Source organism: Chionomys nivalis, chromosome 1, assembly GCF_950005125.1.
Source record: "Chionomys nivalis chromosome 1, mChiNiv1.1, whole genome shotgun sequence".
Taxonomy (NCBI): Eukaryota; Metazoa; Chordata; class Mammalia; order Rodentia; family Cricetidae; genus Chionomys; species Chionomys nivalis.
Window position 1 is genome coordinate 81,531,624 of NC_080086.1, and position 15,026 is coordinate 81,546,649.

The window sequence follows — 15,026 nt, forward strand, 5'->3', positions numbered from 1 at the left end:
TTTTGTTCCCCTTTATTAGATGTTGTTTTGCGTTTTTGAGGACATCTCTGATGGTAAGATCCCTTTTACATGGTTCATATTTACAGAACCTTTTTTATATACATGATTATGCAAATATAGGAGGAGAACTGGAAAAACTCAGAGTTTTACCATGCTTACTGCATTCATAAAGTTTCCTATTTTGTGAGTGATATGACATTTGCTAAGTGACCTAGGATGAACAAAAGTATTTACAAAGTCTTAGTACTCATGTAGCTTTTCTGTAATGTGCATTTGCTGATGTATTAATGACGAAACTGGAAAAAAATTACTTGTATACTTGAATCAAACTCAACAAGTATACTAAACATGGGAATTGCTATGTATCTTCTAATTGTTCTGAGAGAGAATTGTGTTTTGTCATTACATACATGTATGCTCAGATGACTTGATTTTGGAGTGACATATGATATACTAAGTAAAAGAATAATAAATAAAAGACTTCCATATTGAATTTACACAGTATGACTTTCTGTACTCATAGAGATTAAGGTTTCTCCATAAGTGACCCTTGATCCTTGATTCTAATTGCCCCCTCACTAAATTTAGCACAGTCCCAACAAGTATATTAGTTATAAATTATTTGTATATTAGCAAGACCTGAATATATACTTATCACCTCTGCACTATGTATAACTTTTGTAATATGAGTGAAATTAAATAAATGCATAGACAGTTTGACTGCATAGCTCTCTTACTGCTACCATTAAAATGGTGATATCAGCTAAGACATTGTTTCCTTGACTTCTTTCTTAAAGAATGCCATGTACATGTAATTCACCTACCTGAAATTGCAGTTTATAGACTTGTGAGAATTTAATAATCAGTGATATACTTTAAAGTGTTCCTATTTACACTATTGCTTTTGATAAAAAGTTCCAGGACAAAATACAATTTCTTCAGAGGCACATTTGTATCAGTTTTCACATGTAAGTTACCTTTCATGCCATGTAGAAAGATGACAATGTTGTTCAATAGTATGGTCTTCCCAACTGTATCCTAAAATATAATTCCAGAAAATTACTATTGAAAATTGTACAACATTTTAGAGAAGACCATCAATAATTAAATAATAGTTGTCCCCTTATTTTAAATTCTGAGGGAAAATTCTGGCTTACCAATAATAAGGAGGTTCCTGTAGGTCTCTAGCATCACATCTTTGTAGAGATTCTTCTGGGAAGGTTCCAGCAAAGTCCATTCTTCCCGAGTGAAGTCAACATGCACATCACCATAGGTAATTGCATTCTTAAATATCCCATACATGTATACAAAAGAAAGCATAATACTGACAATATTGTACATACATATTTCACTGACACTACAGTCATAAGGTTCTAACACTATCTACAATAATTCCATAACAAGGACAAAATTTAATCACCAAGTAACTTTAAAAGGAAACTGAATAAAAGGTTCACCTTTATCATTTCTATACCCTTTGAATGGAGTATCACCTTGCAAAAATGTTTATTATAAAACATAGACAAACAGATCAACAGCACAGAGTACATGAGAGAAACTGTATGAAAAATTAATTCCAACTTAAAAAACAAAAAGATAAGATGGGCAAGCTGTGTGCATTGGCTCATGCCTTTAATCTTAGCACTCAGAAGGCAGAGGCATGTATATCTGACTCTGAGTTGTCTGCAGGGTCCTTGGACTACTAGGAGTTCCTGTTACTGTGCTGAGGAGATCCACCCAGACGAGTGTGTGCCTGCCTGGTCGGAAGATCCCCAGAAGGGAGTGCAGGGCACCTCGAGCTCCTGCTTCAGGGGCTTCTTGTTCCACATGACCATGCCCCTCTCTCAAGTCTGCCCTTTTGTCTGCGGGTTCCTTGGAATTCCAAGAGTCCCTGTTCTTGTACTGAGGAGATCCATCCAGACGGGTGAGGGTGTGCCATCCCAGAGCGGACAATCCCGGAATGGAGCACAGGGCTCCTCCAGCTCTTGCTGTAGGGGCTTCTTTGTTCCACATGACCCTGCCTCCCCTGAGCCTGCCCTATTGTCTGTAAAGTCCTTATCCCTGGAACAGTTCCTGCTCCTGCACTGAGGAGATCCACACAGAGAGTCAGTCACAGCAAAAATTGGACCAAGCTGCCAAGACTCTCCTGGCTGCATTTGAAGGAAGAGATGGGCAGGCGCCATGCAAGAATTCCTCCGACAACCTGAAAGGCAACATGACAATACCAGAACTCAGGGATCACGTAACAAGAAAACTTGAACACCCTATTCCAGAAGAAGTAGAAGAAATTGACTTTAAACGTAACATTATGAAAATAATAGAAGACCTTAAACAGGATGTGAAAAACTGTTTTAAAGAAACGGAGAAGACAAACAAAATGGGAAAAGAAATGAATAAATTTCTCAAAGATACCCAAGAAAACCAAGAAAAAGCAAACGGACAGGTAATGGAAACAAATCAAGACTTGAAAAATGAAATGGAGGTAATGAAAAAAAAAACCACAAACCAAGGGAAGGCTGAATATGGAAAATCTGGGTAAAGGAACATGAACTACAGAGAAAAGTATAAGCAACAGAATACAAGAGATAGAAGAAAGAATCTCAGACGCTGAAGATACTATAGAGGAAATAAACTCTTTGATTAAAGAAAATAATAAATCTAAGAAGTTCTTAACACAAAACATCCAGGAAACCTGGGACACCATGAAAAGAACAAACATAAGAATAATAGGGTTAGAAGAAGGAGAAGAATTATAGCTCAAAGGCCCAGAAAATATATTCAACAAAATAAGAGAAGAAAACTTTCCCTACCTAAAGAAGGATATTCCTATGAAGGTACAAGAAGCATACAGAACACAAAACAGAATGGATCAAAAAAAAAAAATCCCCTAGCCATATAATAACCAAAACAGAAAACATACAGAATAAAGAAAGAATATTAAGAGCTACAAGGGAAAGAGGTCAAGTAACATATAAAGGGAAACCTATCAGAATTACACCTGACTTCTTAATGGAAACCATGAAAGACAGCATGTCTTGGATAGGTGTGCTGCAGACAATAAGAGATCATGGATGTAAGCCCAGACCACTACACCCAGCAAAGCTTGCATTCACCATAGATGGAGAAAAGATATTCCGGGACAAAAACAGATTTGAACAATACGTAGCCACAAACCCAGCCTTACAGAAAATACTAGAAGGAAAACCACAAACCAAGGAAGCTGATAATAACAAAAGCATCTGACAACCCTCCAGCAGCACAACTCAAAGAAGGGATACACACAAACACTACAACCAGAAAAAATAACTGGAGTTAGCAACCACTGGTCATTAATATCACTTAATATCAATGGTTTCAGCTCACCTATAAAAAGGCACAGGTTAAGAGAATGGATACGAAAACAGGATCTAACACTCTGCTGTTTACAAGAAACACACCTCAGCCTCAAAGACAAACATCTACTCAGAGTAAAGGGTTGGGAAAAGGTTTTCCAGTTAAATGGACCAAAGAAACAAGCGGGTGTGGCTATAATAATATCTAACAAAATTGATTTCAAACTAGAAGCAATCAGAAGAGCTGGAGAAGGACATTTTATACTCATAACAGGAACTATTCATCAGGAGGAAGTCTCAATCCTGAATATCTATGCCCCTAATATAAAAGCACCCACGTATGTAAAAGAAACATTATTAGAACTCAAAACATGCATCAAACCCCACACTCTAATAGTAGGAGATTTCAACACTCCTCTCTCACAAATGAACAGGTCAAACAGACAAAAACTTAACAGAGAAATAAGATATGTAATGAGATTTTCACTAAGGCTACCAACCCAGAGCAGTGAGTCCCTGACTAGAGGGCAGGCCTCAAGGTCCCCGCCAGGGAAAGCGGGCCCCCACTGCTGGGTCTGCAGTCTCTGCTGTGATCTGCTGGACCTGCTCTGCCTGCGCCCTAATTCCCTTAGTCCCTGGCTCATTGGGGCATCCAGGAGTTCCTGTGTAGGTGCCGAGAAGTTTCATCGGGACGGGTGAGTGTGTGCTATCCTGGGGCAGACTGTCCCGGTAGAGAGCACAAACGCCCCTCCCCCAGTACCTGCTGTAGGGCTTTCTCTCCTACACACCCGCCCCCACCCCCACCCCCAAGCCTGCCTTGTCTGCAAGGTCCTTAGCTGTGGAGCAGTTTCCTGCCATTTCACTAAGGCTACCAACCCAGAGCAGTGAGTCCCTGACTAGAGGGCAGGCCTCAAGGTCCCCGCCAGGGAAAGCGGGCCCCCGCTGCTGGGGCTGCAGTCTCTGCTGTGATCTGCTGGACCTGCTCTGCCTGCGCCCTAATTCCCTTAGTCCCTGGCTCATTGGGGCATCCAGGAGTTCCTGTGTAGGTGCCGAGAAGTTTCATCGGGACGGGTGAGTGTGTGCTATCCTGGGGTGGACTGTCCCGGTAGAGAGCACAAACGCCCCTCCCCCAGCACCTGCTGTAGGGCTTTCTCTCCTACACACCCGCCCCCACCCCCACCCCCACCCCCAAGCCTGCCTTGTCTGCAAGGTCCTTAGCTGTGTAACAGTTTCCTGCCATTTCACTAAGGCTACCAACCCAGAGCAGTGAGTCCCTGACTAGAGGGCAGGCCTCAAGGTCCCCGCCAGGGAAAGCGGGCCCCCACTGCTGGGTCTGCAGTCTCTGCTGTGATCTGCTGGACCTGCTCTGCCTGCGCCCTACTTCCCTTAGTCCCTGGCTCATTGGGGCATCCAGGAGTTCCTGTGTAGGTGCCGAGAAGTTTCATCGGGACGGGTGAGTGTGTGCTATCCTGGGGCAGACTGTCCCGGTAGAGAGCACAAACGCCCCTCCCCCAGTACCTGCTGTAGGGCTTTCTCTCCTACACACCCGCCCCCACCCCCACCCCCAAGCCTGCCTTGTCTGCAAGGTCCTTAGCTGTGGAGCAGTTTCCTGCCATTTCACTAAGGCTACCAACCCAGAGCAGTGAGTCCCTGACTAGAGGGCAGGCCTCAAGGTCCCCGCCAGGGAAAGCGGGCCCCCGCTGCTGGGGCTGCAGTCTCTGCTGTGATCTGCTGGACCTGCTCTGCCTGCGCCCTACTTCCCTTAGTCCCTGGCTCATTGGGGCATCCAGGAGTTCCTGTGTAGGTGCCGAGAAGTTTCATCGGGACGGGTGAGTGTGTGCTATCCTGGGGCGGACTGTCCCGGTAGAGAGCACAAACGCCCCTACACTAAGGCTACCCAACCAGAGCAGTGAGTGCCTGCCTAGCGGGCAGGCCTCAGCAACCCCCGAAAGGGAGCACAGGCACCTCCAGCTTGTACTGCAGTGTCGCCTGTGTTCTACTGGACCCCGCCCGACCCCTTGCATCCGGCCTTCTTTACGCGGGTCATTGGAATACCACGCATCCATGTTTTGGTGTTGAGGAGTTCATCTGGAAGGGAACGGTTCCTGCCCCTACACTGAGGAGATACACCTAGAGAGTTAGTCACAGCAAAGACTGGTCCAAGACATCAGGCCTCTCCTGCCTCCATTTGAAGGAAAAGATGGGCAGGCGCCAATGCAAGAATTCCCCCAACAACTTGAAAGGCAACGTGACATCACCAGGATCCAGGAATCCCGAAATGAGAAGTCTACACCCTAATTCAGAAGAATTAGAAGAATTCGACTCAAAAGTGAATTTTATGAAAATAATAGAGGACCTTAAACAGGAGGTGAAAAACTGCCACAACCAATTAGAGATTACAAACAAAAAGGTAGAGGAAATGAATAAATATCTCAAAGATACCCAAGAAAACCAAGAGAAACAAGAAAAAGTAATCAAACAGGTAAGGGAAACGGTTCAAGACTTGAAGAATGAAGTGGAAGTAATAAAGAAAACACAAACCGAGGGAAGGATGGAGATGGAAAATTTGAATAAACGAACAGGAACTACAGAGACAAGTACCACCAACAGATTACAAGAGATAGAAGAAAGAATCTCAGACACTGAAGATACCATAGAGAAAATAAACACTCTCATCAAAGAAAACAGCATAACCAACAAATTCTCATCACAAAACATTCAGGAAATCTGGGACACAATAAAAAGACCAAACCTAAGAATAATAGGGATAGAAGAAGGAGAAGAAGTACAACTCAATGGTCCAGAAAATATATTTAATAAAATTATAGAAGAAAACTTTCCCAACCTTAAGAAAGATATTCCTTTGAAGGTCCAAGAAGCATACAGAACACCAAATCGACTGGATCAAAAAAAAACATCTCCTCGTCATATAATAATCAAAACACTAAACATACAGAATAAAGAAAGAATATTAAGAGCCGCAAAGGAAAAAGGTCAAGTTACCTATAAAGGTAAACCTATCAGACTTACACCTGATTTCTCTATGGAAACCATGAAAGCCAGAAGGTCCTGGATAGATATACTGCAGAAACTACGAGACCATGGATGCAAGCCCAGACTACTATACCCAGCCAAGCTTTCGTTCACTATAAATGGAGAAAACAAAGTTTTCCAGGATAAAAACAAATTTAAACAATACGTAGCTACAAATCCAGCCCTTCAGAAAGTAATTGAAGGAAAATCACAAACCAAGGAATCCAACAATGCCCACAATAACTCAGACATCTAATGACCCTTCACCAGCACAACTTGAAGAAGGGAAACACACAAACTCTACTACCAAAGGAAAGAAAGAAAGAAAGGAAAAATGACCGGAGTTAACAACCACTGGTCATTAATATCACTTAACATCAATGGACTCAACTCACCTATAAAGAGGCACAGGCTAAGAGATTGGATACGAAAACAAGATCCAACATTCTGCTGCTTACAAGAAACACACCTCAACCACAAAGACAGACATCTACTCAGAGTAAAGGGCTGGGAAAAGGTTTATCAAGCAAATGGACCTAAGAAACAAGCAGGTGTGGCCATACTAATTTCTAAGAAAGTTGACTTCAAACTAAAATCAATCAAAAGAGATGGAGATGGACATTTTTTACTCATAACAGGAACAATTCACCAGGATGAAATCTCAATCCTGAATATATATGCCCCTAATATAAAAGCACCCACTTATGTAAAAGAAACGTTACTAAAACTCAAGGCAGTCATCAAACCACACACACTAATAGTAGGAGATTTCAACACTCCTCTCTCACCAATGGACAGGTCAATCAGACAGAAACCTAACAGAGAAATAAGAGGATTAAGGGAGGTAATGAATCATATGGACTTAACAGACATCTATAGAACATTCCGCCCAAATAGGAAAGAATATACCTTCTTCTCTGCAGCTCATGGAACCTTCTCGAAAATAGACCACATACTCGGTAACAAAGCAAACTTACACAGTTACAAAAAAATATCGGTAACCACCTGTGTCTTATCAGATCACCATGGATTAAAGTTAGAATTCAACAACAATGCTATCCCCAGAAAGCCTATGAACTCATGGAAACTGGACAGTCAACTACTGAACCACACCTGGATCAAGGAAGAAATAAAGAAAGAAATTAAAGTCTTTCTTGAATTCAATGAAAACGAAGACTCAACATACTCAAACCTATGGGACACTATGAAAGCAGTGCTAAGAGGAAAGTTCATAGCATTAAGTGCCCACCTAAAGAAAACGGAGAAAGCACACATTGGAGACTTAATAGCCCACCTGAAAGCTTTAGAAAAAAAAGAAGCAGACTCACCTAGGAGAAGTAGAAGACTGGAAATAATCAAATTGAGGGCTGAAATCAACAAAATAGAAACACAGAAAACAATCCAAAGAATCAATGAAACAAAAAGCTGGTTCATGGAGAAAATCAATAAGATTGATAAACCCCTATCCAAACTAATCAAACGGCGGAGAGAGAATACGCAAATTAACAAAATTAGAAATGAAAAGGGAGACATAACCACAGACTCAGAGGAAATTCAGAGAATCATTAGATCTTACTACAAAAACCTGTATGCCACAAAATTGGAAAATGTTATAGAAATGGACACTTTTTTAGATAAGTACCATATACCAAAGTTAAACCAGGACCAGGTGAACAATCTAAATAGACCTGTTAGTCGCGAAGAATTAGAAGTTGTTATAAAAAACCTCCCCACCAAAAAAAGCCCAGGTCCAGACGGCTTCAATGCAGAATTCTACCAGAACTTCCAAGAAAACCTAATACCTATACTCCTTAAGGTATTTCACAATATAGAAACAGAGAAGTCATTGCCAAATTCCTTTTATGAAGCTGCAGTTTCTTTGATACCAAAACCACACAAAGATACAACCAAGAAAGAAAACTACAGGCCAATCTCACTCATGAACATCGACGCAAAGATACTCAATAAAATACTGGCAAACCGAATCCAAGAACACATTAGAAAAATTATCCATTATGATCAAGTAGGCTTCATCCCAGAGATGCAGGGCTGGTTCAACATACGAAAATCTATCAATGTAATCCATCATATAAATAAACTGAAAGTAAAAAACCATATGATCATTTCATTAGATGCTGAAAAAGCATTTGACAAAATTCAACATCCCTTTATGATAAAGGTCTTAGAGAGATTAGGAATACAAGGGTCGTTCCTAACTATAATAAAAGCTATTTATAGCAAGCCGTCAGCTAACATCAAATTAAATGGAGAGAAACTCAAAGCTATTCCACTAAAATCAGGAACACGACAAGGTTGTCCACTCTCTCCATACCTCTTTAATATAGTGCTTGAAATTCTAGCAATAGCAATAAGACAACATAAGGGGATCAAAGGGATTCAAATCGGAAAGGAAGAAGTTAAACTTTCATTATTTGCAGACGATATGATAGTGTACATAAGCGACCCCAAAAACTCCAGCAAAGAATTCCTTCAGCTGATAAACACCTTTAGTAGCGTTTCAGGATACAAGATCAATTCCAAAAAATCAGTTGCCCTCCTATACACAAAGGATAAGGAAGCAGAGATGGAAATCAGAGAAGCATCACCATTCACGATAGCCACAAATAGCATAAAGTATCTTGGGGTAACCCTAACCAAGGAAGTAAAGGATCTATTTGACAAGAACTTTAAGTCAATGAAGAAAGAAATTGAGGAGGATACCAGAAAATGGAAGGATCTCCCTTGCTCTTGGATAGGGAGGATCAACATAGTAAAAATGGCAATTCTACCAAGGGCAATTTATAGATTCAATGCAATCCCCATGAAAATCCCATCAAAATTCTTCACAGATCTTGAGAGGACAATAATCAACTTTATATGGAGAAACAAAAAACCCAGGATAGCCAAAACAATCTTATATAATAAAGGATCGTCTGGAGGCATTACCATCCCTGACCTCAAACTCTATTACAGAGCCTCAGTATTGAAAACAGCTTGGTATTGGCATAAAAACAGAGAAGTCGATCAATGGAACCGAGTAGAAGACCCTGATTTTAACCCACAAACTTATGAACACCTAATTTTTGATAAAGGAGCTAAAAGTATTCAATGGAAAAAAGAGAGCATCTTCAACAAATGGTGCTGGCAGAACTGGTTGTCAACGTGTAGAAGAATGAAAATAGATCCATATCTATCACCATGCACAAAACTCAAGTCCAAATGGATTAAAGACCTCAATATTAGTCTGAACACACTGAACCTGATAGAAGAAAAAGTTGGAAGTACTCTACAACATATGGGTACAGGAGATCACTTCCTACGTTTATCCCCAGCAGCACAGACATTAAGGACAACATTGAATAAATGGGACCTCCTGAAACTGAGTAGCTTCTGTAAAGCAAAGGACACTGTCACTAAGACAAAAAGGCAACCCACTGACTGGGAGAAGATCTTCACCAACCCTGCAACAGACAAAGGTCTGATCACCAAAATATATAAAGAACTCAAGAAACTAAACTTTAAAATGCTAATGAACCCAATAAAAAAATGGGGCACTGATCTGAACAGAGAATTCTCAACAGAAGAAATTCAAATGGCCAAAAGACACTTAAGGTCATGCTCAACCTCCTTAGCGATAAGGGAAATGCAAATTGAAACAACTTTGAGATACCATCTTACACCTGTCAGAATGGCTAAAATCAAAAACACCAATGATAGCCTTTGCTGGCGAGGTTGTGGAGAAAGAGGCACACTCATTCATTGCTGGTGGGAATGCAAACTTGTGCAACCACTCTGGAAATCAGTGTGGCGATTTCTCAGGAAATTTGGGATCAACCTACCCCAAGATCCAGTAATACCACTATTGGGAATATACCCAAGAGATGCCCCATCAAATGATAAAAGTATCTGTTCAACTATGTTCATAGCAGCATTGTTTGTAATAGCCAAAACCTGGAAACAACCTAGATGCCCTTCAATGGAGGAATGGATGAAGAAAGTGTGGAATATATACATATTAGAGTACTACTCAGCAGTAAAAAACAATGACTTCTCGAATTTTGCGTGCAAATGGATGGAAATAGAAAACACTATCCTGAGTGAGGTATCCCAGACCCAAAAAGAGGAACATGGGATGTACTCACTCATAATCGGTTTCTAGCCATAAATAAAAGACATTAAGCATATAATTTGTGATCCTATAGAAGTTAAATAAGAAAGTGAACCCAAAGAAAATCATATAGTCATCCGCATGGAGAGGGGGAAGTAGACAAGATTGCAGGGCAAAAACTGGGAACTTGCGGGTGAGGTGGCATGGGGCAAAGGGGAAATGGGATGAGAAACATGAGAAGGGGAGGATGGGAGGAGCTCGGGGGATTGGGATGGTTGGGATATAGGAAGGATTGATACGGGAGCAGCGAAGTATATACCCTATCTAAGGGAGCCATCTTAGGGTTGGCAAGAGACTTGACTCTTGAGGGGTTCGCAGGTGTCCAGGAATATGTCCCCAGATGGTACCTTGGGCAACTAAGGAGAGGGAACCTGAAATGACCCTATCCTATACTGATGAATATCTTGCATATCTCCTTAGAACCTTCATCTGGCGATGGATCGAGGTAGAGACAGAGTCTCAATTTGGAGCAACGGTCTGAGCTCTTAAGGTCCAAATGAGGAGCAGGAGGAGGGAGAACATGAGCAAAAAATCAGGACCACGAGGGATGCACCCACCCACTGTGACAGTGGAACTGATTTATTGGGAGCCCACCAAGGCCAGCTGGTCTGGGACTGAATAAGCATGGGTTGATTCCGGACTCTCTGAGCATGGCGGACAATGAAGGCAGATGAGAAGCCAAGGACAATGGCACTAGGTTTCGATCCTAATACATGAACCAGCTTTGTGGGAGCTTAGCCTGTTTAGATGCTCACCTTCCTGGAAGTAGACAGAAGACCTTCGTCTTCCCGCAGGGCAGAGAATTTGGACTGCTCTTCAGTATCAAGAGGGAGGGGGAATGGAGTGGGGGGAGGAGAAGAGGAGTGGGGATAGGGGGAGGGAAGTGGGGGGAGGGGGCAATATTTGGGAGGAGGGGAGGGAAATGGGAAACGGGGAGCAGGTGGAAATTTTAATTAAAAAAGAATAAAAAAAAAAAAATAAAAAAAAAAAAAAGATATGTAATGAACCCAAAGGACTTAACAGACATCTATAGAACATTCCACCCAAACAGAAAAGAATATAGCTTCTTCTCAGCATCTCATAGAACCTTCTCAAAAATTGATCATATAATCATTAACAAAGCAACCATCCACAGATACAAAGAAATTGTAGTAACCACCTGTGTACTATCAGATCACCATGGATTAAAGTTAGAATTCAACAACAATTCTACCCCCAGAAAGCTACAAATTCAAGGAAACTGAAAAGTCAACTACTGAACCACCCCTGGGTCAAGGAAGAAATAAAGAAAGAAATTAAAGTCTTCTTTGAATTCAATGAAAATGAAGACTCACCATACTCAAACCTATGGGACACTATGAAAACAATGCTAAAAGAAAAGTTCATAGCACTAAGTGCCCACATAAAGAAAACGGAGAAAGCTCACATTAGAGACTTAACAGCCCACCTGAAAGCTCTAGAAAAAAAAGAAGCAGACTCATCCAGAAGGAGTAGAAGACTGGAAATAATCAAACTGGGGGCTGAAATCAACAAAGTAGAAACACAGAAAACAATCCAAAGAATCAATGAAACAAAAAGTTGGTTCTTGGAGAAAATCAACAAGATGGACAAACCCCTATCCAAACTAATCAAATGTCAGAGAGAGAACACGCAAATTAACAAGATCAGAAATGAAAAGGGGGTTATAACCACAGACACAGAGGAAATTCGTAGAATCATTAGATCTTATTAGAAATGTCTGTATGCCACAAAATTGGAAAATGTGAATGAAATGGACATTTTTAAAATAAGTACCATATACAAAAATTAAATCAAGACGAGCTGAACAATTTAAATAGACCTGTGAGTCAGGAGGAATTAGAAGCTGTCATCAAAAACCTCCCTACCAAAACAAGCCCAGGACCAGATGGTTTCAATGCAGAATTCTACCAGAACTTCCAAGAAGACTTAACATCTATACTCCTCAATGTGTTTCTCCTTAATGTGTTTCACAAAACAAAAACAGAAGAGTCATTGCCAAACTCCTTTTATGAAACTACAGTTACCCGGATACCAAAACCACACAAAGACTCAACCAAGAAAGAGCATTACATGCCAATCTCACTCATGAACATCGACACAAAAATTCTCAATAAAATACTGGCAAACTAAATCCAAGAACACATTAGAAAAACTATACATTATGATCAAGTAGGCTTCATCCCAGAGATGCAGGGCTGGTTCAACAAATGAAAATCTATCAATGTAATCCATCATATAAATTAACTGACAGAGAAAAGCATAAGATCATTTCAATAGATGCTGAAAAAGCATTTGACAAAATTCAACATCCCTTTATGATAAAGGTCTTGGAGAGATTAGGGATACAAGGTTCATACCTAAATATAATAAAAGCAATATACAACAAGTCAACAGCTAACATCAAATTAATTGGAGAGAAACTCAAAGACATTCCACTAAAATCAGGAACATGACAAGGCTGTCCACTCTCTCCATACCTCTTCAATATAGTGCTTGAAGTTCTAGCAATAGCAATAAGACAACATAAGAAGATCAAGGGGATTCAAATTGGAAAGGAAGATGTCAAACTTTCATTACTTTCAGATGATATGATAGTGTACATAAGTGACCCCAAAAATTCTACCAAAAAAATCCTACAGCTTATAAACACCTTAGTAATGTGGCAGGATACAAGATCAACTCCAAAAAATCAGCAGCCCTCCTATACACAAAGAACAAAGAAGCAGAGAGGGAAATCAGAGAAATATCACCTTTCTCATTAGCCACAAATAGCATAAAGTATCTTGAGGAAACACTAACCAAGGAAGTGAAAGATCTATTTGACAAGAACTTTATGTCTTTGAAGAAAGAGATTTAAGAGGATACCAGAAAATAGAAGGATCTCCCTTGCTCTTGGATTGGGAGGATCAACATAGTAAAAATGGCAATTCCACCAAAAGCAATCTATAGATTCAATGCAATCCCCATCAAAATCCCAACAAAATTCTTCACAGACCTTGTAGAGAACAATAATCAACTTTATAGGGAAAAACAAAAAACCCAGGATAGCCAAAACAATCCTATACAATAAAAGTACTTCAGGAGGCATTATCATCCCTGACTTCAAACTCTATTACAGAGCTACAGTAATGTGAACAGCTTAGTATTGGCATAAAAACAGAGACATTGACCAATGGAATCAAGTCGAAGACCTGGATATTAATCCCCAAACCTATGAACACCTGATTTTCGACAAAGGAGCTAAAATTATACAAAGGAAGAAAGAAAGCATCTTTAACAAATGGTGCTGGCATAACTGGATGTCAACTTGTAGAAGAATGAAAATAGATCCATATGTATCACCACGCACAAAACTCAAGTCCAAATGGATTAAAGACCTCAATATAAATCTGACCACACTGAACCTGATAGAAGAGAAAGTGGGAAGTAGTCTGCAACACATGAGCACAGGAGACCACTTCCTATGTAGAACCCCAGTAGCACAGACAATAAGAGTAACAATGAATAAATGGGACCTCCTGAAAAGGAGAAGCTTCTGTAAAGCAAAGGACACAGTCATTAAGACAAAAAGGCAACCTACTGAATGGGAGAATATCTTCACCAACCCCGCATCAGACAAAGGTCTGATCTCCAAATATATAAAGAACTCAAGAAACTAGACATTAAAACTCTAATTAACCCAATTAAAAAATGGGGTACTGAACTGAAGAGAGAATTCTCAACAGAAGAAGTTCAAATGGCCAAAAGACACTTAAGGTCATGCTCCACCTCCTTAGCGACCAGGGAAATGTAAATCAAAACAACTTTGAGAAACATTTTACACCTGTCAGAATGGCTAAAATCAAAAACACCAATGATAGCCTATGCTGGAGAGGATGTGGAGTGAGGGGAACACTCATCCATTGCTGGTGGGAATGCAAACTTGTGCAACCACTTTGGAAATCAGTGTGGTGGTTTCTCAGGAAACTGGGAGTCAACCTACCTCAGGATCCAGCAATTCCACTATGGGGAATATACCCAAGAGATGTCCAACCATACTACAAAAGCCTTTGTTCAACTATGTTCATAGCAGCACTATTTGTAATAGCCAGAACCTGGAAACAACCTAGGTGCCCCTTAATAGAAGAATGGATAAAGACGGTGTGGCACATATACACTTTAGCTTTCTACTCAGAGGTAGAAAAAAAATGACATCTTGGATTTTGCATGCAAATGGGTGAAAATAGAAAAGATTTTACTGAGTGAGATAACCCAGACCTAAAAAGATGAATATGAACCTTCATCCGGCGATGGATAGAGATAGAGACAGAGACCCACATTGGAACACTGGACTGAGCTCCCAAGGTCCAGATGAAGAGCAGAAGGAGGGAGAACATGAGCAAGGAAGTCAGGACCATGAGGGGTGCTTCCACCCACAAAGATGCTGGGACTGATCTAATGGGAGCTTACCAAGGCCAGCTGGACTGGGACTG

The 15,026-nt window shown here is 40.6% G+C and overlaps 1 protein-coding gene across 1 annotated transcript in view; it reads right to left on the reverse strand.

Annotated features, from left to right (window-relative positions):
- LOC130870695 (zinc finger protein 431-like) overlaps positions 1–15,026 on the reverse strand; it is a 29,210-nt gene that overhangs the window by 5,493 nt on the left and 8,691 nt on the right. The window contains exons 2-3 of the mRNA XM_057763436.1: positions 1,158–1,284; positions 978–1,038 (exon numbers count right to left, since the gene is read on the reverse strand). Of these exons, the coding sequence (XP_057619419.1) occupies positions 978–1,038; positions 1,158–1,284 (188 nt within the window). The remainder of the gene's footprint in view (positions 1–977; positions 1,039–1,157; positions 1,285–15,026) is intronic.